The sequence below is a fragment of the Mastigoproctus giganteus genome, chromosome 5 (genome assembly GCF_048544385.1).
Source record: "Mastigoproctus giganteus isolate SK-2022 chromosome 5, ASM4854438v1, whole genome shotgun sequence".
NCBI classification, from domain to species: domain Eukaryota; kingdom Metazoa; phylum Arthropoda; class Arachnida; order Uropygi; family Thelyphonidae; genus Mastigoproctus; species Mastigoproctus giganteus.
The window spans coordinates 60,785,844-60,812,762 of NC_143579.1; the positions used below are offsets into that span (position 1 = coordinate 60,785,844).

The window sequence follows — 26,919 nt, forward strand, 5'->3', positions numbered from 1 at the left end:
TTTATGTGTCTTTTACATAACGTGACTGAGTTAGTCAGTCTGAGGAGAGGATGGGATGGTTTTTCTCCCGGAAACTCGGGTTTTTCATCTATGATAACAGGAAAATCAACCGCAGAACACACGCAGTTTACATGCATATTATATACGGCGCAAAGTTTTGCTTATTGACCCTTAGTTGCTGATGCCCCCCTAAATACTACACAACAACAGCTGATTACTCCTCTTTCAAATGCTGAGCGCTTTCAAATAGGCATTGTGTAGATGTCATTCGCACCATTCACTATATTGGAAATGGTGTCCGAATACTTTTCGCAGGGTAGCATACTTTCGCATGCTTTTCATCTTCGATAAAGAAACAGTTACTAACTAACACCTTGGATCTTTCCAAGTGATTTGAAAAGTAGGCTTTGGAAGCACGGTCATTCATAGCAATATAAAATGTCCTCCAGTATAGAAACCATAGACATGGATCATTGATAAAATGGAAGGACATTGTGAAGAATGGTGAATCATTTCTTCTCTTAGATGGATGACTCTGGATTTGATGCTAAATGTGCCAAAGATGCTGCGTATGATTGCATTTCGCCTATCATCACCCAGTTGGAAAAGAAGTGGAGTTAGATTGCCATAGCAGACCCAAGAAACCTTATATTAAGTCCTTTTTTTATTCTAGGATTTTTTTTGGCTGGTCACATGGTCCCTCCTAGGAACGAGTTTCGTCATCTGGTGGAATTTATAGTCTATTTACAGGTACAATACACTTAGAATAATTTCCTCCGTGCTTAACTCAACAGCGAAATCTGGCCAAGAAGGTTTACGTTACGGGCTATTTGAGAGGGGGGGGGAGATCCCTTTGATTGAGCTGAATGCAAAGAGGTCGAAAGTTACCATCGATACTATACAATGATATCCCATTATGTACAGTATGTTTACAAGAGGATTCAATCCAGTTGAATCCTCTTGTGGCTTTTGTGAAATTTCTCCTAAAGGCCAGAACTATCAGATTCAAATCCACCAATGGATTAAAAGCGCTGAGAAGATTCATTTCACACTTGATATTTGCCAAATTTTGTTTAAAAATAAGTCCCTGGAATCGAAAAATATACGACAAGGGCCGTATTGTGAATTTCTACCAAAGATGGCCAAACCCTATTAGAAACAGAATTTACATTTGGCAGGTACTAACTCCGTATTTTTCCTTACTGCCCCAATACTTTTAGTAATACAGTATATATCTTTCTAATAATTGCACTATTGTAAAATGATAGGTGCCATTAACGTGTTGTTAGTTGGTCCAGTAAAAGTGAAAAGTTTTCAATGTAATTTTTAAATTGTTTCATGGAAAGTTGGTTGTAGCAAAAGTCGAAAAATTAAAGAGGTACACAGCATATTGGGGAAATGAAAAATCAAATAAATTGTTTGCATTGATAAATTTAGAATGTTTACTCAAAAATGGTTTATGAATACTGTACGAATGTGTTAATGTTCGCATTAACACTGTTAATGCGAACATAACACAGGGTTAAGATTAATACTACAACCGATTTAAAATAGCGTTCACTTTTATGCTTTTTTCTTGCCATTTTATCTTTCTCCTACTTCTAAGTGCACCTGCCTTTCCTCTTTGCTTGTGCACCTCTCTTTCGGTCTTTGCATCGCTCTCTCTCTCTCTCTCTCTCTCTCTCTCTCTCACACACACACACACACAGACACACAACCTCTTCTCTATCCGAATAGCTGGAGGCAGTCTTTTAGCCGTTTTTTTCCCTGTTTTCTAGTTTTTTACTCCATTTTTTTTCATATGCACCTGTGACATTATCTGTTTTATCTCTCTTTTTTTTATGCGTATTCAGACGAGCAGCATATTAAGTAGGACATCCTTTTAATTTTACTGCACGTATATTAGTACCAATGAGTGAAAACTATAGTTGGCACATTTACTGTGTATGAAAACCTTCTTCAGGTTTTCTGCAGACGGTTTCCTTTCTTCTTTCCCCCCCTCCCATTTTTTTTCAAGATTTAACTTAAAAAACACGCAGCTGAATCAAAGGCAGACTCGTGAAATAAATGTTGGAATGGTCAGCACTGAAACAGCATGACGGCTAGTACACAGTAATCAGTAGCTACAGCCAGAGCAGCCTGCTTCCTGTGCGCGCATGTGTGTGTGTGTGTGTGTGCGTGGGGGCAGACATCAGTAGAAGCTGGTGGTTTGAGTTACGAAACAGCACCACCATGCAGTAAGCTAGTGCAAAGACTAACCTGAGCCAACAGAAGTTTTCCTGACAGGCAGCACAAGCCGGGTGGGCACACACAGGCCGCCATTATGTGGACCCAAGTGACTTATCGAACGCCATTTGCTGCCTGCTGATAGAGTTGCGGGCACGCTATCGCTGGTGGGCCCGTTTCGCCTTTGTGCCGATACATCATCCGCCGGCCGGGCTGTTGCTGTGCTCATAGCTCCTCTCACTAGGACTCCGTACAGGAAGCGTCTTGGCGGCAAATCGATAGCTGGTGAGCCGTGCACGAGACAGACTTCCCCGCCAACAGGGGGGAGGGAGGGAGGTGGGGAGGGCAGGCAGAGGGGAGAAGTTATACCTGGTGACTGGTAGAGGTGGCGGTTTGGCGCGTGCCTTGTCCCCCCCCCCCTCTTTTCTCTACCTACTACGCAGAAACATTAACAACAGCGACACCAATCGGTTCGTGTACCAAATGAATATTCGCTACGAGTGTGTGTGCAACCATCGAGCTATTTGCATATTCCGTAACGGGACAGATTGATTTAAATTAAGAGACTTCGTGTTTTCTTGAGTCTTTCTTTGCGCTGTAACGATTGTGACAACGCTGTTAAATGCTATAAATAAACAGACCACATTTAACATTTACATTTATTTATTTATAGTAAATTTATATTTTGTGAAGGAAAGTAAAGCTGTTGGTTGAAATTAGCTGCGCTGGCTATTTATTAAACTATTATTATCTCATTTATTTTTTTTTCTAATTTTTCTTCATTATTTACTCATTAGCTAATTAGTTAATAACATGAAAAAAATTTTATATTTATATATTATCTCTATAAAGATCATTTACATAACCTTAAAGAGAATTTACACTCAGGCCAATAGGTAGGGAGGGTCACTATAGAAAATTATTTGCATGAATATGACTTTCCACCAGAAGATATGCAAGATATTAAAACAATTATCGTTATTATAATAGCGCATTCATTTAATTTTTAAATTACTCTATTCAAAATGTTTTTAATGTATTAGCACGAATAATTAGACATAAGGTATAAACTCCAAGAGAGATCCCACGTTTATTTTTATCTTATAAGAAGACACAAAAATGAAAGGATGCTGTTATTTTATTCTTGTTTACATATAATGAACTAATATATTAATAAATCCTTGAGCTAGGCCTATTTATCCTTTTACTAATGTAGTACTTACGTTCATACGCCACTATATACTTTACTAAAATGTCTGTACATAACAAAATAATTAAAAAGATTGAGTGTTTATTAACGATTTAAAATCATCAGTAGAATTGCATAAATAATTGATATTTTCTGTACAAATATAAAACATTATTAACACGATATCAACAATCCAATTTCATTTCACATAACGAGACAGCCAATTATCTAAAGGGCAACAACAACGCCCTCTCTTTATTTTTAAAACTACTGTATTTAACAATATTAATTTATAAATTAAATAAAAAGCATATATTAATAAATCAAAATATTTTATTAAGCTCTTTTGTATTATTACCATAAAGTTGATAAATTTTCATTTGCAATATGTTAATAAAACAATAAATTTACTGAATATTATTATTATTTCGCAATATTAAGTGAAGATTTGTTTTTAATAAAATCGAAGTAGCTAAAATTTTCAAAAAATTTTAAACTTCAAATTATGTAGGATGGATAAATATTTTACATTAACTGTTTGTTATATTCAGTTAATGGGTCAATTAATTTCTGATTTTAATTAACTGTAGATGACTGCATATTAATAATGTAATGATGTTCCCGTGTTGGGACCCTTCTGTGGCATTTTCAAAATTTAATAAATAAACTGAGTAGTAAAAATCTTTATTTAGGGAATAAATAAATTAACTTTAGAAGATAAGGGCATTAAGAAACTTACTCTAAAAGAAAAAAGAAACTTAAAGAAAAAAATAAAATAAAAATGCAAAAATATGTTAGTGCCGGTGATATTTAATGTTTGGGTGCGTTCCACTTGAAGGGAATGATAAGGAAAAGCGAGTGGCAGATAATAAATTGAACGCTGTTCCTACTATTGGGGAAACTGTGGCATTTAAGTGTACCATAAGGGTAATGTCCAAAATCTTAGAAGGTTCGTGGTGTCTTTCTAGTTTTAAAATAAGGAGAGAGAGAGGAGAGAGAGCATGGAGAAGAAAAGGCAGCCCGTTTGTTATTGGGTCTGGGTCCATTCCGTAAACGTGGCAGGCAGGGTAGCGCGCGCAGACGGGGCGGAATAGAGTGCTAGTGCTTGCGTGAAAGTTCGATAGCGCGCGCCTCGTGCAGGCCGCTGACTGGTTGCTAGCTTGGTCTGTGACGCGGCCGTGTGCTGTCTGTGGGCGTAGCAGTGCAGCGCGAGGCTCGGTAGCCAACAACATAGCCCACACCCCCAGCTGACGACCCGGAGTCAGGATCCCCGTAAATTGAACTCCGAGGAAGGTGTCCTCTCTAGTCAACCTGGAGAAGAAGAAACAGACTCGTCCGGTGATATCCAAGAAGTGTAAATTAGCAGGACGGAGCATCAGGTTTAGGCTTAGGCTGCCACCTATCTCTGTTCATACTTTCCCGGGACGGCATCGGGGGCAGCGAAGTATGGAGCGACGACATAATACCCGACATGCTGCCGCTCTAGCAGCCGCTGCTGCTGCGGCAGCCTCTACTTCGGATAAGGAAAAAGACAAGGACAATTCGTCTAATGGCAGCAGCGGGTCACGATCTACATCTAGAAGAGAAATGTACGAGTCGTTCCAGTCATGGGCCCTTAAGACGTATGGTGATAGTGCCAAAACCAAGACCGTCACAAGACGTAAATACAATCGTATACTGAAGATTCTAAAAGGAGAAGAGCAGACGAATGCTGAAAATTCGAAGTTCCGTTTCTGGGTGAAGGCAAAAGGTTTCCGTATCGGGCCTCCCACTGCCCACCCTTCCGATGTACACAATGGTGACCAAGTGTTATACGTACCCTGCTCCAAGATATCGGTATGTTGATCTGTCAGTACTTTCCATTCAGATTTTTAATTGTTATATTATTTGAAAAGTTGTTAATATCTCAATTGATCTCAACATGTGGTTTCTGAAACTGTGGACGATTCCAATTACGGTAAGACCATTGTAGGCAGCAAGTTTTTCTAATATTGAGCAGAGAGGCTCATCAAACCTTTCAGTCTTAATGTTTTACTGTCAAGAGCAGTAGCTGTTGTTGCGTCGTTTAGGTGTACGAAACACATTCATATCCACGCGCGCAATGCAAGCACATACATGCACTCATATCAGTATTGCTTATTGCCCGACACAACTTTTGTTTAGGTTCGTCAATGGGACAGAGTATCTGAGCTCGCTGCAAGTGACTTATCGATTGATTTCTTTTCTCAGCGACGGCGCACTCGCTTTGCATGGCTACATGGTTGCAACACGTGGAACGGTATCGCAGGGGACGCTGGAGGCTCAAGTACTGCTCCGGTGTCTGAGCCAGGACCCCGCCATTTTGTGACACCTGCCTTTCTCCCGACAGCGAGGTAGTCGTGGGCCATTGGGATGTTCAGAGGTGTTCTCCTTTAAATAAATACTTTGGTTTTGAAATATGGATGGTTTCGATGGTTGCTCGTGCTCGATACATGGAGAAGTATTCGGAATTATTATCAGACTGGCAAAAATTTTCGTCATTTCGAAACGAAAGTGTTCGCCATTTCTGTATTGGACGGAACGATCAATGAAGAGGAATTAACTGGATCTAAGAGACGGGGAATTGGTTTTATTGTTTTATTACAGAGGGGGGAACGTGTAATTATCCTGGAAGTGCACTAGTTTTGCCAGCTCACTGACCTTTCTTGTAGAAGTTGTAATTATTTTCATATTTTTCTCTTTTTTGTTTTTTTTTCTATAAGGAAAAATGAAAAATATCGAACGCTGGTTTAAAACTGAACATTATTTACTAGAAACCGATAGTTGACATTCAAATTGTATTCTAGGCATGGAAGCGAAATGCTATTTTGTAGCCTGAGCTTTAAATAATTGCACATAATTTTTAAGAGTGTGTATTTGGCTTCAAACCAAGACATTGTTGTCGTGCTTTCGGAAATTAAATGGATGGCAATTAATTTTTCTTGGTATAGAGGGTCGATTAATCTGTCTTGAAATCACTTCCTCAGCACCGCTACGTTATTTTTTCTTTTCTTTTTTTTTTAAGTTAAATTCCGACATACACTTACAGTTGGGGAAAGACTTTGGAATTGATTTTGGCATGTCAATGGACCAATTAGGCAGGCGGGTCACACATACCTTTAAACATTTCTTACAATGGAGTGCTAATTGAAGAAGGCGGCGCATCAACAAATTCAAATTGTATTTGAATACTTTTAAATAGAATAATTTTAAAATCTTAGATGCTTTAACTAGGGATATTACCAAAACAAGAAATCGTTTTTATTTTAAAAAAAAATAATTAAATCTATTAGAATCTTTTGTTTTATTCAAATAGTCCTTTTAAAAAAGTAATTTTTGATGATATTTTGGTATAGACATCGTAATTTTATTCAAATCATTTGATTTGAATAAAACAGATTTTATAGCCAAAATTCTAATCCACTCTAGTTATGCATAATTTAACTTTGGTATTCGTGTGATTATTTATTTTAATCTTCAGGTTTTTCATTCAGTAAATAACTGATAAATTTTGTCAGTCCTCCCACCTAAAAAAAAAAAAAAAATATCAATGCTTTATATATTAAATATATTAAAAAAGTTATATATATATATAGATATATAGCTAAAGAAAAATAAAATAATAAAAATAGAACGGTTGGAGCAAGGTTAGAAGCTACGCAATTGCAGTCGTTCAACTGGCCCATATACGCGTACGAAAAAAACGAGCGTCCCATATAACCAATTCGCTTCTTTCTTTCTTTTTTTTCCCTTCAAATAAACTCAACTTATGTCCCTTTCAGAAGTACACTTATGAAGTTCTTAGCGTAAACCGAGGAAGGGGAGCAATTTTCCCATTGAGCAGTTGATCAGGCAAAATTTAAATTTATAAATCGTAAAAAAAAAAAAAAGAAAGAAAAAATCATCTCTAATACGAACAAAAAAGTTCACAGGACAAATGGCTCAAATCAAAAAATAAGCGAGATAAACCCTACTCTCTTTTTATTGAAACATCTTGTATACAATATTATAATATAAAATAATCAAACGATTATTGAAAAATAAATTTCAAACTTTGAAATTAATTTTCTAGTATGTTATAAAAGAAACTCTAGTGGAAGTATACTTTTGAGATCAACAAAGGCAAATAGGTCTTTGTAGATTCGATTTCAGTAACTAATAATTCTTTTTTCATACAGCGAAAACGTTGCTTGTAAATAATGTGGCGTGTAATGAAAGTTGTTACATTTGCTTCACTAGAGACAAGAACACATTTCCATCCCCCCCCCATCCCTTCACAAGCTTTCCTCCTAGTTAATATCAAAATAACTGGGTCATCAGTTCGTTGCAACCATAGGGGCAGACATAGCATAATCTGTTTTCAGAAAGATTAAGATTACAGCATATGGCACATCGATACCTTTACTCCACGGGAAAGAATACGTACCATCCTAAAAGTTTCAGTCCTCTGGAGAAATTATCTTTTTTTTTTTGCGATAATACAACGACCTCATAATAAAATTCATTCACCTTCTTTAGAATCTAGGAAAGCGTCACTCTGTGATAATAACTGACAAAAACTTTCTGTTAAAAATGGTTAGAAGTTCAAAAGTCTAAATATCCAATAGTTCCTCGCCTGAAAAGCTTCTTTTTTAAACTGTTGGATATATCAGTTGGCTTCCTATTTCCAACCAAACAAAACAAAATGTTCTTGTTCAATAAAATGCATTAATTTCATGATAATCACAGATGTACAACGCGAATTGAAACACCACATTGCTCTCTTTCTCTGGCAGAATGCCAGAAGAAAGAATCTGTATAGATCCAGGAGCATCATCTTAGTATTGAATCTAATGCAGGTGTTTTCAAAAAGGTAGAATCATAATGTCGGCACGTTTAATAGAAATTTGTCATTTAGACTCTGAACTCACTCGCGCGCACACACTTCATCGAAGGCTCAACCTGTCATCATTGTGGCTAGAGTAAGGCCAAACAGCCAAATTATCTCCCCGATATGTAAGCATGTGTGACGTACTGCCCTCTAGCTGTATGATGATCATAGAGGAAGTTGCGTATGTCAGTTGTAAAGCGATGACTAACTTGGGAAGATTTCGTGATCTTTGGTAACGAACAATGAAATGCATCTCCAGAAAAACCTGGTGACAGTTTAACTCGGACTCCACTCTTGATATTTCAAAGATATTATAAACTTCGAATTACTTTTAAGTTAATCAATCTATAAGAAAAAAACTGTTACGGACAGAACATCAAAGAACACTTTTCTGCTGATTTTCTTAGTGATGGATCCTTAACCCGACTGACCTTTTCTTTGCAAATGGTCGAGGAGTTTTAGAATGGCTTTGAGAGAAACCCTCTCACAAACTCTCCTCGCCATGGAATACAATTCCCAGATCTGTGGACTGTATCCCATGACGAGGAGAATTTCTGATTTGTTTAGAGTTAGCAACCATTGAGAGGAAAAGACAGTGAAAGAGAAAACTTGGTTTTCCGGATTCAGAAAAAGCAGTCTTTGTAATATGTTTATACCAAGAGAGGGTGGAAGTTATTATTCATTCAAGAAAAGAAGTGACGGTCAGAGTTTTGGATTTAATTCAGTTAATGAAAATAAATGTGACTATTATTTAAGTTTTTTTATTATTATTATTAAACAAGACTACATTTGGTTTTGAGGGATTGAATTTAAATAAGCTTTACATCTTCCATTGTAGAATGATTTGAAATAACTGGTAGTGGTTAACTGAATAGTTGTGGCTGTTTATATGCAGAGCAGAGTTTTCATCTTCCAACTGTTAGTAACTTTTTAGGTATAGCCCCATATGTAAGGAAAAAAGTTTCCTAAAAAGATATTAAGGATATACACACTGTGGAGATTTCATATAAGTTCACCCTTTCAATTTATTATATCCTATGTTTCTAAATAAGTATGACTTGTTTTCCCCTAAATTATATTTATTGAATCCATAACTTCCACTCGGCTTACAGAAAAATAACAATATAAAAATTAAACTAATTTTTGTGATGTAATAACCACAATAATACTGCCCATTACAATAAAAATGAGACCTCCGTGTCGAAACGGCATTGCTGTTTGCAATCCATTAGAAAGGTTTGGATTCAGTTATCGTCCCAGGAATTTCTTCAATACTTTTCGCTTGGAGTCAGCCGATCTCAGACAGAGGTGCATCTTCCATCTTATGTCTCAGGCAGAGGTGCATCTTCCATCTTATGTCTCAGGCAGAGGTGCATCTTCCATCTTAGGCCTCAGGCAGAGGTGCATTTTTCACCTGTCTTTGTCCCGATTTCTCCTTTGAAAAAATATAGAAACAACCCTGCGAACAGACATGCACGTCGCATTCGTTTCGAGGATCCATGTAGAGGCCCCTCAAAACTATAGGTAAATATCTCATATCCATGAAGTCCTATTATTATTATTACACAAAAAGTAAACGTTAGTAAGATACTTGGTGTTAGCCAAATTTTAGTGCCCGGACAGCTGCACGCTGTGATGGGATGATATAAATCGACCCTTTAATGTAAACAGCGTCCAATTCATGGTACTTAAGTCTCATAGGTGTTTCTAAAAGTTATTTTTATGCGCAGCTGTTTTATCTATGTCAGTAGATTCATTTCCATAAAACTGAAATCAGAATTATTAATTTTAATTATTGCAGACTCTATTATAAATATTATTCTGATTTGATCTGATCTCTAAACTAGGACAAATCAGATTTGTATGACATTTGTAACATGCCATAAAATGAAAACGTAATGTTGATTTAACGAACGAGGATAAAGGAAATATTACCTTTTACGGCGATGTCCTGAAAACTATTTATCCATTTGGTCTGATCATTTTATGCCTTAAAACAGAGACAAAAAAGTCCTCGTAGTTAGCGCAGTTGGGATATACCACCGTCCTTCCTACATCGGTGGAAAAGACCTAAACTCGAATCCAGTCAATAACACGAGAAACATTCATGGGTCTTTTTCACAACATGGCTGAGTTAGCCGGTCTCCTCAGAAGAGAGTAGCATTGTTTTTCTCCAGAAAACTCAGGTTTTCATCCAGAAAACATCAAATTGACCACAGAACACACTCAATTTACAGACAAATTATACACTGCGCAATATGGCCTAAATTGTCGATGCGCCTAAAACCATGCAACAACCAAGGATCAAAAAGTACCAAGATATATAGAAGTAGATTTTCATTCATGGTTTTCACGTTGGTGGCCCCATATCATTACACCTCGCACCATCGGACTATACGGGAGACACTGCTTCTTGAAGGCAAGAACTGTGAAATACATAACCGAAACTGTAATGTGGCAACAAATAAATAAAGAATAATCTTAAACATTGCACTGCTGGGTGCTATTCGAATTTTGAAACCTCCAAAATTAACTGCCAGTTTTTTTACTCGCAGTTAAGTAACTTTAGAAAGTTTCAATTCGAGCAGCACCCAGATTTCCAGTTCGAATAATTGAGGTCCAAATGTGATGTATTTAAAAACGTCTTAAGAATATTTTCATCTAATTTGTTTAGTGAAGATAAACATGGATAAATTAAGTTCCAAAATTATATAAATGTGGTCCCATCAGCTTCATCCCTGCAACTTTTATTTCCCACCACATAATTTAACTTTAATTCGGGATGAAACATTTTCACTCCCTCCACTACCACATATACTAATAAAATTTTTGCGTATTGTACTTTACAAAAGTTGGCAACCCTACTAGTAACTAATGATAAACACCAGAAAACCTATGTCAACTATAATATATGGTCTGTAATATTAATAAACTGTTTGAAAAATTAAACAAATACATTCTTGCGAATTCTTTATTTTGTCCGGATAGAAAGGAAATTAAATTTCACATTGTCGAGAGAAATAAAAATATAAAAATGAAGTCCAAAAAAATTTAGCAGCATAAAACGCGAATATGGATCACTATCAGAAGAATCCCTTAGGGATTGATACGCATTTGGAACGGCTTCAGTTTTTTGGACATTGCCAAATTGGCAATAACTTGAGTTTGCTCGAGTATTAAAGGATAATTTAAGTCTTGCTTCTTATGATTCCAGAATAATATCACTTTTTTGTAAACTTTTTGTAAAGTAATACTTTTATTTTGGACTTCATTTTTATACATAATATTTCTTTTGGGAAAGTCATAATTTCTCCTTAATATGTGGTTATTTTTATGCATTTAGACTGCGTGCTTATTTTTGCTGTTGACCACCTACTCATTCGCAAAACTGATACTTTGCAATTATTGATATAACGCATTAAACTCGTTTACGTGGTAGTCGAATAGTTAAGGTACACCAATAAAGTCTGAGGTATTAAAAAAATACGTAATTGATGGACTTTTAGTCTTATATCTACTCGTATTTTCATTAATCATGATATGAAGATTACTCAAAACTGAAGCGCTAGTGCTGCCTAATTCAAGTATTTAATATGGAGTGTGGTCAGCCTAATAACTCTCACAACGGATACTCCTGTTTATGAGACTGAAGACAATGGTTGGTATTTTGAAATGTTATGTGGAAGAGCATTATCGTTCATGAAAATGAATTCAAAGCTATTGACACTTCTGAAAATCTTCTCGAGGATCTCTTTCCTATACCTTAGAGCAGCCAAGGTGCTTCCTTCAAAGATGTGACAATTGGAGCTTTCATTCATCATGATGATTCCTCACCACAGTAGTCATCACTTTCTCCAATATTAGACGAATAGGAGCATGTTCCATCTTCTTTCCAGACTAGAACATGTCTAGAATGAGTTTCATGATTCAATCTCGACTCAGTTTGACTCAATGTGTAAAGACAACGTTGGCCCATTGGTCTCGTCTTTTTTGTTTGAAAGTTAAACAGGCTTTTCTGTGGGTAGAAATGAAGGAAATACAGGTCTTCTGTCATTTCGCACTGTGTCCAAAAAGTTTCAGAAAATTCTCATTTTCTGAAACTTTTTGGACACGGTGCATCTTGAAATTTTTGTTCCTATAATCATTCCAGAGAGATTGATTTAGATATTCCTAATTACAGGCTCCCCTCCCTTTCCCAGCATCCTATTGAGAGTCCGTTTGCTATTTCAATTCGGATTCAGTAATAGTGATACATGGCGCAATAGTGATTCCTCTTCCACTTCACGTTGTAACCTTGCCCATTCAGTGACCATATTATCTTTAGAAACTTTTAAAAATTCATTTTTCCCTATTATTCAACATCATCATCATCATATGTTAATGTATATATATATGGTGGCACCTGGGCAAGCGCCCATCTCCACCAAGTATCGTGCGTCAAAAAGAACCACTACTAATAGGCCAATAGTGTAATGTGTGTAAAATAATGTTAATAAAAAAAAGCCTTACAGCCACTAGAAGGCATACACACCTTGGCTCCTGTAGCCAGACCTGGATCACCTCTGTCAGTATAAGTACCTTCTCCACGCCCATTGGATGTAATGCAATTCCAATGGGCGTCATCTTCCCGCACCTCCTAGGGGCCCTAACCCAGGAGGTCCTAAAAATATAATAATAATATCAACAGCAATATTAACAATATTAAAAGTAGAACAACAATCAAACATCACCACTCCATGTTAGCAACACACAAAAGACTAATGACACCTGTAGATATTGCATCACCTGCTCATTCAAGGTATGCACTACACAGGTGGATTAGGTCAGGGTATGTGTTAAGTGCCAAAGAACCTACGACTATAAGGTATGTTCGTGTCAGACGGCACCTGGGATTTCTCCCATCTCCGCGTGTGTTCGCTCTATCGAGGACAGTACACTGTCAAGCCAGAGACTTGAAAGTGTGTGGGCCATGTCTGTGTAGTGTGATGTGTTGGGCCCATTGTTTGTCCGGCTTATTGGCCCCACGTTGCAAATACCTCGCCACGTGGAGGCTAGCAGGGTGTGTCCAGTATCACAACAAGTTGCTCTGGCAGGTCCTGCCACCTAGTTTCCTGCGATTTCAGTGGCTAGGATCTTAAAAAAAAAATCACGCTTTTGACGTTAATTGCTTAATGAGATTGCTGTTAGGAAATCGCTGGTTGGGGTTGAAAGCTAGAGAGATGTGTTAAAAGGCCTAATAGGTCGGGCCAAATTTTGATGTTAATAAATTGAGACGTGTGAGGCTATACTCTAGATGAAAAATAATAGTGGGAGGGGTGAGGCTGAAGACTGGGGGCGTAGAAGTAGAAGTAAGGGGGTAGATAGAAGAGATGACCCCTGCTAGGCAGTGTGTACCCATGCCACACCAGAGGGAAGTTTGGATGGCAGGTGGGGGAGGTGACGAAAAGTTATCTCCCCCGCCAGGGATGGGAGTTGGAAGCAGGCTGGGCTAGGTGTCCAGCCTGGGTCGCCGTATCGCTTAGGCAATGATCAGCTACTGTCCTGGTCTTTGTTCCAATATCTTGGTTGTCCTTTTCTTGTGGTGCTGGTCAGTTTGTCATATCCATGAGTTTGGTCAAGTATGATTGTCCTTGGGATCAAATTCCTTTTGTCTCATCTCTGGTTTAAGTCAGTTGTGCAGTGCGGTTGTCACTAATTCTTGTGGTCAATTGTGGTTGTTGAGTCAAACGTTGGGTTGAGAGGAAGCTGTTTGTGGTCGCTGTTTCTCTAGGTGTTTCGAGGTCACAAACTTGCGGTTTTCCTGTTTGTCGCAGAAGGTGGTCACTTTATTGAGAGCTTAGGTTTTCTTGACTTGTGGGGTGATAAGATCTTAGGGTCCTAATTAATTCTTCCCCTAGTGTGGTTGTGTCATTTTGTTGTTTGCACTTTTTCGTATGTTGTTGTCATTTTGTTGTCATTTATCTCTCCACTTTCCTAGTTGGGATTTGGTGGTTGTGGTTAAGTTTGTCGCTTAGCATATGCGGCCTGGGCAAAGTCTGAGAAGGCTCTGTAAGTCTCGGCACTCTCCAGAAGGTGGTGTTCATTATTTCTCGGGATGAATTGAATCTTGGTGATTAATACTAATCTGAGGTCCTCGTAGTGTTGGCATTCGTGTACCATGTGCTCCTAGGTCTCAGGGAACCCGTAAGCATACAGGGGGTTGTCGACTCGTCGGAAGGTGACCAGTTTACTTCTGATAACACCTACGACTACTAGGCATCAATATAATTTGTTTGCAATTGAGTACATTCTTAGGAGAGAAAAAAAGAAAAAAACCATGCAACCCTCGTCTGTGAGTGACCAGTTCAGCTAAATTGGGGGGGGGGGATTTCTCGTGTCAGTGACAGGATTCGAACTCAAGTCTTTTCTATATTATGTGGGGTGACTTGTGACAGTATAGCAGTTTCGTCACTTGTCAGACATTCCTTTCATAGACTGGAGGAATTTTAAAGGACTCTTCAATCGGAGCTGTATTTGGCCAATCTCGGCGAGGGAGTAAGGTTTCCCCTTGATTTATTCTGGATTTTTCAACAAACACAACATGAAGATTGATGTTGTATTGTTTATTACTGTAACATCAAACAAATTGATGTTACAGTAAAAGATCTACAAGATCCACGTGACGTAAATGTAAATGCGAGCTGGAAATTAATTCAGTCTTATTTTCTTGGTGAAACCATGAAGTTATTTATGAAAAACGAACCTGTTGCCGTTAACCTGACGCTGTTTACATCGTACTAAACTATGTTCATTGTGACAGCTAATTTTCTTTGCCAAGACTACTGTTTACATGTAGGATAGGATTCTTTCTTTGAACTCGTAGGAGTTGTTTGCTTTACTTTTATATACATGAACTTCCAATAGCATCATCCCCACAAAAAGAAGTCAGATAGAGTCAAATCAAGTGATTTGGCAGGAAATGGAAGCGGACCATTCATTGAAATTAGCCATTCACTAAACGTTTGATGAAGTAACTCCATTACATCTCTTGTCACGTTGATACTAGTTATAATCACGCACCCGGCATAGGAACTCTTTCTTCAAAGAAAGTTTTGGTAAACAGCACAGCATCACCATCCTCGTCACAAATAGGAACCAGCGATGTACTCGGCCGGCAGTACACTGCATAGTAAAGAGGTTTAGATGAATTTACCATTCTTTAATAATCTGAGGATTTTTTTTAAATCCATATACGGCAATACAGTGAACGTGGTCATTGGAATCGAAATGAGTCTCCTTGCACTTTTTATGCCATTTTGATTGTCTTCAATGATGTTTTCTCTTTTGACAGTAGTATAATCTCTTCCCATAGTACATTTCGACAGACAGGAAGAAAAAAAGTTGGTTCTGTGAGTTTGAAGAAGAACAGTGCCCATGGAAGTATTTATAAAAAAGGTGTGCAGCAGAAACAGAAAGTCTATGAGACAGAGAGTGGGGAGACTTTGTAAGAGACGGATCATTAATTAACTTGACTGCCCTCTTTTGAATGGAATCTAGAAGCCTGAAAGAGGTTTTGGAGAAACCGCCCCAGATGTGGGAACAATATTCCATAGTATGCCAGATTTGAGATTTGTACAGAGTGAGTAGTTCGGAAGAAAAGTAAAGCGCCGAGCGAAAGAGAAAACTCCGTTTTTTTTTTAAATGCAGAGGAAGCAATATTTGTAATATGCTTTATGCCAAGGGAGATTAAGAAGTCAGGGTAATGCCTAATAGAGATACATGATCTTGTCTATAAATCTAAGTGTTATCGAAGACAAGCATAGGAGCAGAAGAGGAATCCTTTTTTTTTTGCGAGTATAAGACAGAACTGAGTTTTATAAGGATTGAAATTAACTAAGTTATTTTGGTCCCACTGTAGAATTACTTGAAAATCAGCATTTAAGCAATTGGATATTTGAGAAGTTGAAGCTGTTTTTGCAGGGCAAGTTAAGCTGATGTAATAGAAGAACCTTTCAAAGATCCAAAATGTGGATCATTTTCCTGAAAATCGCAGGAATCATGGAAATTGAAATTTTATTTAGCAGTCTTCAATCGGAAACAAGGCAAAAGAAATGGAATTAACCCATAAAGGTACAAACACTTCAAATGCATAAATTGTACAAACACTTCAAATGCATAATTGAATAATCTGAATAATTGATTTTTCACCAGTTTGTGAGTTTATACTTAAAAATGTTTATTGCCATTTTAGCCTTGGCCGCTTAAATGAATTTAAAATTTTGTTTTTATTTTGTATCCTTGGTGCTCATTTGAATAAAAATATAAACAATGCTGGCTAGCTTAAAAATTCAGCAGGTTTACCTTCCCCTGCTGGATTCTTATCGTTCAACGAAATGTTCATCATTATCAAATTTTGAAAGATTGCAAGTAGATTTAATGATACTGTGCAAAACTAGGCTCCTCTAGTGCGTCAGTTCCATGATCATCAGTAGTTATTCATCCATTATAACGACTCATGCTTAATACTGAATAATTGATGACAATTCGTATAACCTTTTACAATTTACTATTCTAATTTTTGAACTGAAATAAACGATAATTTCCAGAGTTATGAATATCAGAAACTTTTCCCTTCAGGTGTATAACTGTCAGTCTGTTCATTGTTTCTACCACAGTATAAAGAAAACATTTACTATCGACTTCAGAAATAGCTGTGGTTGATTGATGAGTGACAGCCTTTGGCTCATGCGCTGTCACGACTTGATGGCTGTGGTTTCGATTATTCGTACTTATGGTTGGTTTATTAAATGCATTTTTACTTTTGTGAATGGAACCGGTTGATTTGTTTAATGGATGAGAATGTTTTCTAATTAATATTTAATCATTTAAGAAAGTTGAATTAATGAGATTATAGAGAATTTTCATGCACGTTAATTGTAGGTGGCGCATTGTACTTAGCGCTGAGTTACCGTCGTCTGCTGTTTATAGTAGCAATATAAGGCTTCGTAAATTTAACATTTGTGAGAAATTTGAATTACAAAATTTGAATTATGAAATTTGTTGCGATCTCAGACATAATTCTAACGTGAGTAGTGATTGTTCATCTTTATTTAATATCATGTTCAGTTTACTGAGCTTGTCATTTATCATGTTGTGTTTATAACGATAAATATAGACTAGGCTTAGTAAAATAAGCATTACATATATTTCACGTTGAAAGTTATAAATTAATGTTTATTATTATTTTTTTTTCACTTCCCTACAGGTGAAAAAAGATAAATTCTGATGCTGGATTACTTGTGGGCTTTAACTTATTTTTTCATTTCGTGTTTTATTCCTTTCTGTATTTATTTTTTTCAGAAAATGCGTTTGATAGGTTTGTTTATCTGTTACAGTTGGATATAAGCGCTATACTTCGTGTTATAATAGGTGCAGACATAGATTTAATTCATGAACAATTATTTCGATTCGGATAGAGAAATTTGGGGTTTGATTCAGCGCAGTTAAATTGGCCAAAACATATATTATTAGTTCCCTAATTCAACTGGAATGTCATTCTGCTATTGTATTGTGAAGTCTAATAAATTAAGTTTATAAATAATTTTCAGTGCTATTTATTCCCGGTTTGTATATTATTTATTAGAGGTAATACAAATAGCATCGTAGACGATTTTATTATAATAACAATTTTTAGATTATAACACTTTTAGAATATAACAGTGGACACTGCTCTTCCTAGGCTAATGTTATTAGTGGAGTTCCACAGGGTTCAGTGCTGGGCCCATTTTTGTTTTCTGTATGTATTGATGAAGGCATATCAGGCTTAATGTCTAAGTTTGCAGTTGATACAAATTTTGAAAGAGTGGTTAATGACGGTTTTGAAGGTATGCTGCTGCAACAGGATCTAGAAAAATTAGGCAGTCAGAAAAATTGCAGTTGAAGTATAACATTGACAAATACAAGGTACTGCATATGGATAACAGTAATCCCAGAGCAACGTACCAACTGTGTGGTGCTACACTCAGGTTAATGGAAAATGAAAAGAACCTGGGTATAAGTGTGTAGTCAGATATGGAGATCAGCTCGTGAGATTTTGTCAATGATATACAGGAATTTTGCTAGTGGGGATAAGGAGGTGATTATTCCCTTGTATAAGTCAATAATGGTCATGCCACGTCTTGAGTATAGCATACAGGTCTGGAGACCTCATTTTAGGATGTGGAACTGCTGGAACGGGTACAGAGAAGGGCAACGAGATTGGTGAGGGATACAAAGGGGACGGGGTGCTCTTACCAATAAAGGTTTCAATTCTTTAAATTGCAGCGTCTGGAGACTAGGAATCTGAGAGGTGATCTTACTAAAGTGTTTAAGGCTTCGAACTCAGTGTTTATGGGATTCTTCCTCTTGTACAGACTATGCACGCGAGTGGACATAAATTAAAACTCAGGAAGGAATGGTTGCAGAATAGATGTGTGGAAGTTCGTCTTCGGCCAATAAATGGTTGATTGCTTGAACAAGCTTCCATCCGTTGTAGTGGAAATGGATAATTTGAATAAATTCAAGGAAGAACTAGATAAACTATTGGAGGGAGATGGATAGGTGAAATCGCATTTTTTTTTATTTTTTTTGGCTGATGCTGTATAAGCTTGCTTTCTTATATCATTTTCAACTACAAATGCTAATAATAATAGCATGATTTTTCAATTCCTATTTGAAATATAAAAACAATTTTATCCGTCTTATTCATTAGTGTTATGTTAATAATAACAATTTATTTTAACAATATCCGAACCGAGTCTCGTTGTCTTAAATAAATTTTTGCCTCGACAAATTCATGGATTCCTAGTCTCCAAGGAAATTCTGCATGATTGGAAAACCCCCTACCGTGAAAATTCATCAGAATAACATATTTACATGTATAAGCAGTCCCAGTTTTAATCGTCTCCAGTCCAGTTATTCCACATTTCAACGGACAATTTTTAAGTTTTCCCAGACAACTTAAAAATACCTGTTACAAGTTTTCAACCTCTTTATCTGTTGAAATTAAGAAAGGGGTGAGAGGAATTTACGGTAAAATGCCACTTTGCTACACACTGTGTGCGACGACGTCATCGGTCCGTCATGGAATTCCTCTGACTATTTCTTTGTAGAAGACGGCAAGGATTTGTGTGCATTCCTTATTCAGTGTAATCACCAGTTCAGCTCTAAAAGTGGGGTGTGATGGCCGCGCCGTGAACTGACATTTCATCCAAAAAATGTCCCAGTTGATCGGATTCAGGTCTAATTTCTGAGCCGGCCTGGCGAGATTTTAGGCGTTATTTATCGCAAACTTCGTTTTTACATAGCACGGTATGAGATGAAGCTTTATAGTTCTGGAACATGAACTGTTCCTGTCACATCGTGGACAGCATACGAATTTAGCATCGCTGTTTTATCGCGCTAAAACCAATGGTTCGAGTCCGAAACACTAGAAGCAGTACTATATAATCATCCCTTCATCTACGGTGTGGTAGAAGACATTCCCCAGACTCGACTGCCTGATATGAAACTATATAATACAACTCGTCGCTCCAGGACCTTTTCCTGTTTCGTAGTCCAAGAACGATGGGTTAGTCATCAGGCACCACTACAAATAACATCTGGCATTCATTGGTGTGGTATAAACATCTGCCATGAAACGCATGTCACGAACCTTCCAAGAGGACTGTGGACGCACTTACAGACATTCCAGTGGATATCTTCAACTTAATGTTTTCCAGTGACTTCGTTCGGTTCACTTTCATCACTTTCTTCAGGAATCGGCGATTTCTTCCCGTCTTTTTTGGCCTATCTGACAATTTGTAAATACCTAAATTTCCCTCACTCTTCAATCTTCCACACCCCCCTTACATCGGGGGTAGAAGATTGGAGTCCACGATTAAATTTTTGAAGTTCGAAAGTGCGGCAGCTATCGCACGTATCAAAAATTATTTGTTATGGCATCCAAAGATGCCTCTTCTTTGAAAACGACTTGAGCGTCTTACCTTGACTTGTTCTGCTTGGTTGTTGAATGCACTCATTTATACCTGTTCCTTCTTTCATACATCTCATTCGCTGTGTTCACTTCATTAAAAGAAGGATTCCGGAATATTTTTGGTTGGCAGTGTATTTGTTTGGTTGGTAATGTGGGTGAAATACATACTACAGTTATATGTGGGAGTTTCATTGTTAATAGACTTATTAAAAATTTTAAGAAGGCTGGCGAAACCCAAAATCGACTTTCACACATTTAAATCTTCAAAACGTCAGGCTTACTTTCTTCCAGCGAGTTATTTCGACACCATTGTTTTTTTGAACAGAGTTTCTTATTAAAAAAGTATTGCGCCTTCTTTTCCATAATGTGGACGTGGTCTGTTCATATTTTGAAATGTTGAGAGATATTGATTTCGAAAAAGTTTTTCTACTTGCACATTTACAGCTCGAGATATTTCGAACAAGCAGAACTGGAGTTTAACTCATATGTTGGTAAATACAAAGGGGAAATTTTTGTATCTCTATTATTTTCATGCTTGATCTTGTTTTTTTTAATTATAACGGATATTTTTTTCTGTATTGTGTTGGTGGCACTTTCTTTAATCTCATTAAACTAAATTCCTAAATTTTAATAAACAAAAATTCGAATACAACATGTATTTCACGGACCTGTGATTTTATAAGTTAAATAAATAGCGCAGCAGGTACCTTACAATGAAAAATGCAGTCAACATTCTGCAATGCACTTTACTTATTTCCTCCTGTATTTTAATTTAAATTGAAATGTGACACGCATTTCACGGATCTTCTTTTGTTACTATAATAAAAAAATATTTATTTAAATTATTTATATATTTAGGAAATTGATAAACAAAAACAAAATAAAAAATGCAACCACTTCCATATGCGTAGTTCTTAAACCGAGAATTTTTATTTTATGCGCATCCGCTATATTGTTCATTAATTTCTCCAATCAGCGTACTTCAACAAACAATATCCAGTGCTTCAACCACAATATATGGATAATCTATGAAAGAAAAAACAGAAATAATAATTTCCGAATTTCTGTTTGTCTGATTTTAATTAAATTTGGAAAGGTTTAACAAAAGAGCCAAAAATTCATCCTAAAAGAGCCAAATAAATTTCGTGAGGTACAATGCATTATGCTTCTAGATCACCAAGATCCTAAAAGAGCCAAATAAATTTCGTGAGGTACAATGCATTATGCTTCTAGATCACCAAGATATTTTAGACTATGACTTATAAAACCCATTGAAGGATCACTACAGTATTAACAAACAAAAATTCTAAAATTAGAATGAGAAGAGGGTCCTGGAGCATTTTGCGCTCCAAAGATTGCAAACCATAAGGCTAGCTTTATCGAACTGGTCATGCGTGAAATATCGAATTTCTCTGGAAAACTCTGAAAACATCGGTTAATAATTAATAAATACAATACAGCAGATATCACAATTTTATTTAGCCTCTCCTTTGTTTCACTGAAATAAATTAAGGAGAATGGTTTGATTGCCAAAGTTAATTTAATTGTCAGTGTCCAGAATAAACCACAAATGAAAGCGTGGTTTTCGCAGTTTGTGTTTGTACACTCACGCATGCGCACCCTAGCACTTACATGCATTCTCTTCCGTTACCCCCTAGAGTAATGTTCGTAGGGCTTCCTAACCTCTTTCATGGGGCGGCCCTTGGCCAGCTTCGCAGAGAAAACACATTAAAAGAGACGGTCCGAGCAAGCAAGTTCACATTTAAGAAATTCCATGACTTTATATTACATTTCGCAGTAGTTAATGGCCACTAACGAAAACCATTATTTTGTATTAATACGTTGGAATTGCTAAATCAACGTCCTTCTTTATCGATTTTGTCAGTGTATAATAATATAAGTATGTTGATACGTCATCACAGTTGAGAAACATTTAAATTAATTTTGCAGTACTGGGAAAATGTAAATAAATAAATAATGATATTTTCAGGGAGCAATAGAGATGTAAAAGAGAATTATTATTTGGCAAAATAATGGCGCCATTAGAAATTATGAAATGTTCTTGGTGAAAATAGTATGGGATATCGTATTGTGTTATAATAGGAATCGGAGATGGAACATAAAGCTAAAGATAAAATAGATCCGTGGGCTGAAGATTATTAAGGAGCGAATATACCAGATAATATGGCACATATCTAATATTCATTTAATAAGTATTATTGTGTATTTGCTTAGATCGATATAAGATAGGCATTAAAAGAAAAATTTATTCGCGAAATGTTCAGAATTAGTGGGCAATGAAACTCCACATTAATATGCAGCATGGTATCTGGTTTCCAGTCTATAAGACCATTTCTGAGAGCTTCTTAATAGCGACCGATACTTGTGTAGTTTTTCATAGATGCTGCTAGTAAAGATATCCCATCCACCAGCTGATCAAATTTGGCTAACAAGAATTCCATTGCTCAGAATTCTGGCAGTTACAAAATAGATGAAAAACAATCAAAGCGATCCAGGTCAATGAGAAAAATAGTTCACTGGTCTTGGTCACTTGATCTTATGCCAATGAACTTGGCAACTAGACATTTATGGGAGAAGACAGGGGGAACATAACTAATATGTTTAAGGCTGCAAAGGAATCAGTAAGATGATCGAGGGAAGTACATTCTCACTGACAGGAGAATTCCTATCAGTGAGCGTATACCTGTTTTCATAGCATCAGGCACTGGAGGCCACAAATAGAAAAATTTTGGGGGAGGCTGCGTCTCATGACGGCTGTAACAGAAGGCTGTATCTCATCGCGTTTGCCTTTAGGCAGCGTGTGGTAGATCACTGGAATAAATTACCAATGTCGCCAAAGCAGAGGGTAAGGTAGAGCTCAAAACGGAATTGGAAAAATCACTTAGTTTGGCGGAATGTGGAGAAATCATGTTTTTCTCCTCCTATTGAGTGACCTTTTGTTTTTAAACTTATCGCTTGTTGTTTGTTTTTGCTCCAAAGCAACTTAGGCATTAGTGTGAGTGTGGCCCTCGTGGGTAGCACAGTTCGTAGAATCGCCGTCCTCCCCACACCGGTTGGAAAATACTAGAGTTACAGTCCCGTCGATGAGGAACTTTTATGGGACTTTTTCACAACGTGGCTGAGTTAGTTGGTCTCTGGCGATGGTAGCATGGTTTTTTCCCCCCGGAAACGCAGGTGTTTCGCTCTGCAAACAGAAAATCGACCACAGAACTCAATTTACAGACAGTATATACATGCAGTATGGCCTTAGTTACTGATGCTACTAAAACCCCTACTACAACAGCAACAATATCGTGTGTGTAATTCTAATTCTCTTGTAAATTATGATTCTTTGGTTGGTCTACCTTTTGCAATTTAATACAGAGAAAATTACAACCATCTTTAGATAGTAACACATAAACCCTAAAAACCTATGTTACATAGTAGCACATACAGTTAACTGTTTGTATTTTTATACAAAAGAAAGAAAATAAACCTCTTTTCATGGCAATGTGTGTGATTGAAATCTTGTTTAAGTCTTCTGCATAGGCCAGTCTTTGAGTTAATTTAATAACTATATATTAATTCTGCTCATTATTCCATTCTCAGCTGAAGGAAGGTGCAAGTTCCAGTTTCTTATGATACTATATAATTTTTATCGTGGAGAATTTCATTTTGGTCTGTTTTCAGCTTGTTGAATATTTCTAAAATATTCATGAGGAGAAACCTTTTTTTTTTATTCTTTCAATATTAGGAAGAGATGGTTTTAGAAGGAGTTAATTTACGGTTCCTCGTTCGCTCCTGTTATGTACCATTAGGTTATAAGAGGAGAATCCATAATGCTAGTCATCAGCTGGAAAGTATTAGCATGTTGCATATCGTGATTACTGGGCCGATGACGTGGCATTTAAATTGGTTACAAGAATGGATTTAGACATTATAAATCTGTTTCCAGCAACCTTGTTTAGCAATCGTAATATCCAATTTACTAGGCTTTTGGGAAAGAGGACCGTTTACTAATTATACTTTTGCGTTGGCATTTCTGATAATTTTCAAACCTAGCGAGTGTTGATTAAACGTTATAAAAAAGTAATAAAATTTAGTTGAACAAGGGCTCAACAGGAGAATCGAAAAATAAGGAAGACAAAATGCCATTTGTGGAAATCCCCGAGTTATAGTAAAATTCGCACTTAAGTTCTTGTGCTGAACCAGGAGGTGGCTTGGCTTAAACGTATGGCTGATAATATTTCCTGCAATCCCGAAATAGATATTCAAAATGTTTAGTTGTGCTGTTACAGAGAAAGCTTAGCAAACGCAGCTTAAAAATCCAGAAACGAAACAAAACATGCAGTTGCGATTTTTCATAAGAACTTCTGGTCTGATTAGATTATCAAATTATTCATTATGGCCCTCTTTGATAAACTCGGAGCCTGTGAGAAGTTTTATCATAATGTCGCTATTATGACTATTTCAAGTAGTTTCAAAATACATCCAACTGACATTGTTTGAAAATCTCTGAATTTGGGGGGATTTTTAGCTTTGAATATGAGATTAACTGTGTGCTAATTCCAGGTGGCAGGGAGGATACCGATACTCAAAAATTGTTGAAGGAAGTACTTAGACATCTCACCCCAAAAAGCAATAGTTAATTAGAAAGATCACATGACAGGTACCAATCCAATTAAAAGTAGGTTATAAAAGGCATATACACTCCGTGATCACTGAATTGTGACCACCCCATCCGTAATCGACTCTCCCGCATAGTTTACAGTATAAAATGCTGACCAGCTTCCTAAGCTACAACAGTGGTAATTTGCATCTGGTCGTGCAAGTCAAAGTGATAAAGTAGCAGTTATGGAACATAGTAAAGATATCACAGAGTTTCAATGTGGGAGCTCGTGCATCGTGTGCTTCCATATTGAAAACGGCATGTCTTGTGGATTGTTCACGTCCCGCTGTGGCTAAGGTGTACAAAGAATGGTGTCAAACGGATCAAACAGCCTCAGAGAGCCCTAGACGATTACGCAAAGTGGATGTTCGTGGTACGGACTCAAAGACAAGTCGCTGTGCGACAGTTGACATCGAAATACAACATTGGGAATGCAAGAACAATATCTAAAATGACGATGTGCCATACATTCAACAGAGTCCACAGCAGATGATCCAAAATGCACCCTCTCCTCACCAATAATCATCGATGGCGGAGAATTAGGGCTTACAATACCGAGATTCCGGGTTCCCTGTCATTTTTTCCGGTATTGATACAAAAATACCGGTTTTTCGGTACTAATTTAAAAAATAATTATCCATGATTTATTCACATAAAGATTATAAAGTCTACAACAATAAATCATTAATATTGCTGAATTTGCAAATGAGGGATTGTTGTACACAGTATAAATGCAACGAAAACCTGAAAACGTCATGAAACTGTAAGACATAAAATCTTACAAATATATTTTTCTTAGTAAGTATAGTGTGTGTGGAAGTAAAACACTTAAGGAATAACGAAACATCATTACGGAAATATTTCCATTAATGTTAGAGTCCTGGTAGTGCAATTAAGGAATATGCGGAAGGGTTAAAATTAAAAGCTTCTGAACAATAGTTGAATCCCTCTATTACACCGCTACTTGAGGATGCGACACTTAGTGCATTTTGGGAAAGGGTGTCGGTATGGAGCAGTTAAAAGGTATTGTGAACAGGTGATCTTGAGGTAAAAGATGAAAACGTTTCGTTGTGTGGGAAAAATGTTCTGTTTTTCCCACCAAAGGAAGAAGAGTGAGTTTAAAGACTAACACCGTGATTGGGTCAGGTTTAAATTAGATACGTAAATAAATGCAAACCCCTCTGGAGTTTGCACACAAGCTTGCATATAAAATAGTACAAGGAGCGATTCTAACTTGCAATCAATTCAATAAATAAATAAATGAGAAGGAAATAAGGTGCTCGCGCCAAAATAGGGGTTTGTGGTTGTTGTTCGGAGGGGTTGCAGACTTCCAGTGGTAGTTCTGGGTTCAGTTCTGGTCCGGGAGTGTTCAGCAGTGAAGGGTTCCGCCAGGCATGTTCCTGTGCTGGAAGTTAATCCGGAAGTTGAATAACAAGCCATTCAGATAGCGCCCTGGCTACTACTACTGCTGTGGTAATTGCCTTCAGTATTAACAGAGAACTGTTCTCGAAATCCCGAAATAAGACAGTACTGAAAGAGCTATACAGCAGAGATGCAGAGTTCAACTAAGAAGAGAGAGACATCACCGCACTCCGTGGAAGGAACCCGCACAAAGGAATCCCACCGTGAAAGAGAAGGAAGGTAAGTCCTCTGAACTGTGTTGTTTTGGAAATGGTACTTAGATAAAGTGAGAGATTATTTTAGAGTAAGGTTGAAGTTGAAGGAACACGAGAAATAAGGAAATGTTCAGCATTGATTTGGTTTATTGGTTGAAGTTGTAAAGAAAATTGATATTGCAAAATTAAGAGAGATTACATGGAATTATTAGTATTAAGTTAGCGACTTATGGATTGCTGTTGTGAAGAGATTGATATTGGTGATTAAGAGAAATATGAAGAAGTGATTAAGATTGAATTAGTTTAGTGTTTGAAGGTGCAAAGAGAGTTCAGATTATT

At 37.0% G+C, this 26,919-nt stretch overlaps 1 protein-coding gene across 1 annotated transcript in view; it reads left to right on the forward strand.

The window, feature by feature from the left end:
• Positions 1 to 4,714: 4,714 nt before the first annotated feature.
• The window catches only part of LOC150085441 (nucleolar protein 4-like), a 152,996-nt gene continuing 130,791 nt past the window's right edge, over positions 4,715 to 26,919 (forward strand). The window contains exon 1 of the mRNA XM_090373248.1: positions 4,715 to 5,251. Within this exon, the coding sequence (XP_090229374.1) occupies positions 4,862 to 5,251 (390 nt within the window). The 5' untranslated portion in view covers positions 4,715 to 4,861. The remainder of the gene's footprint in view (positions 5,252 to 26,919) is intronic.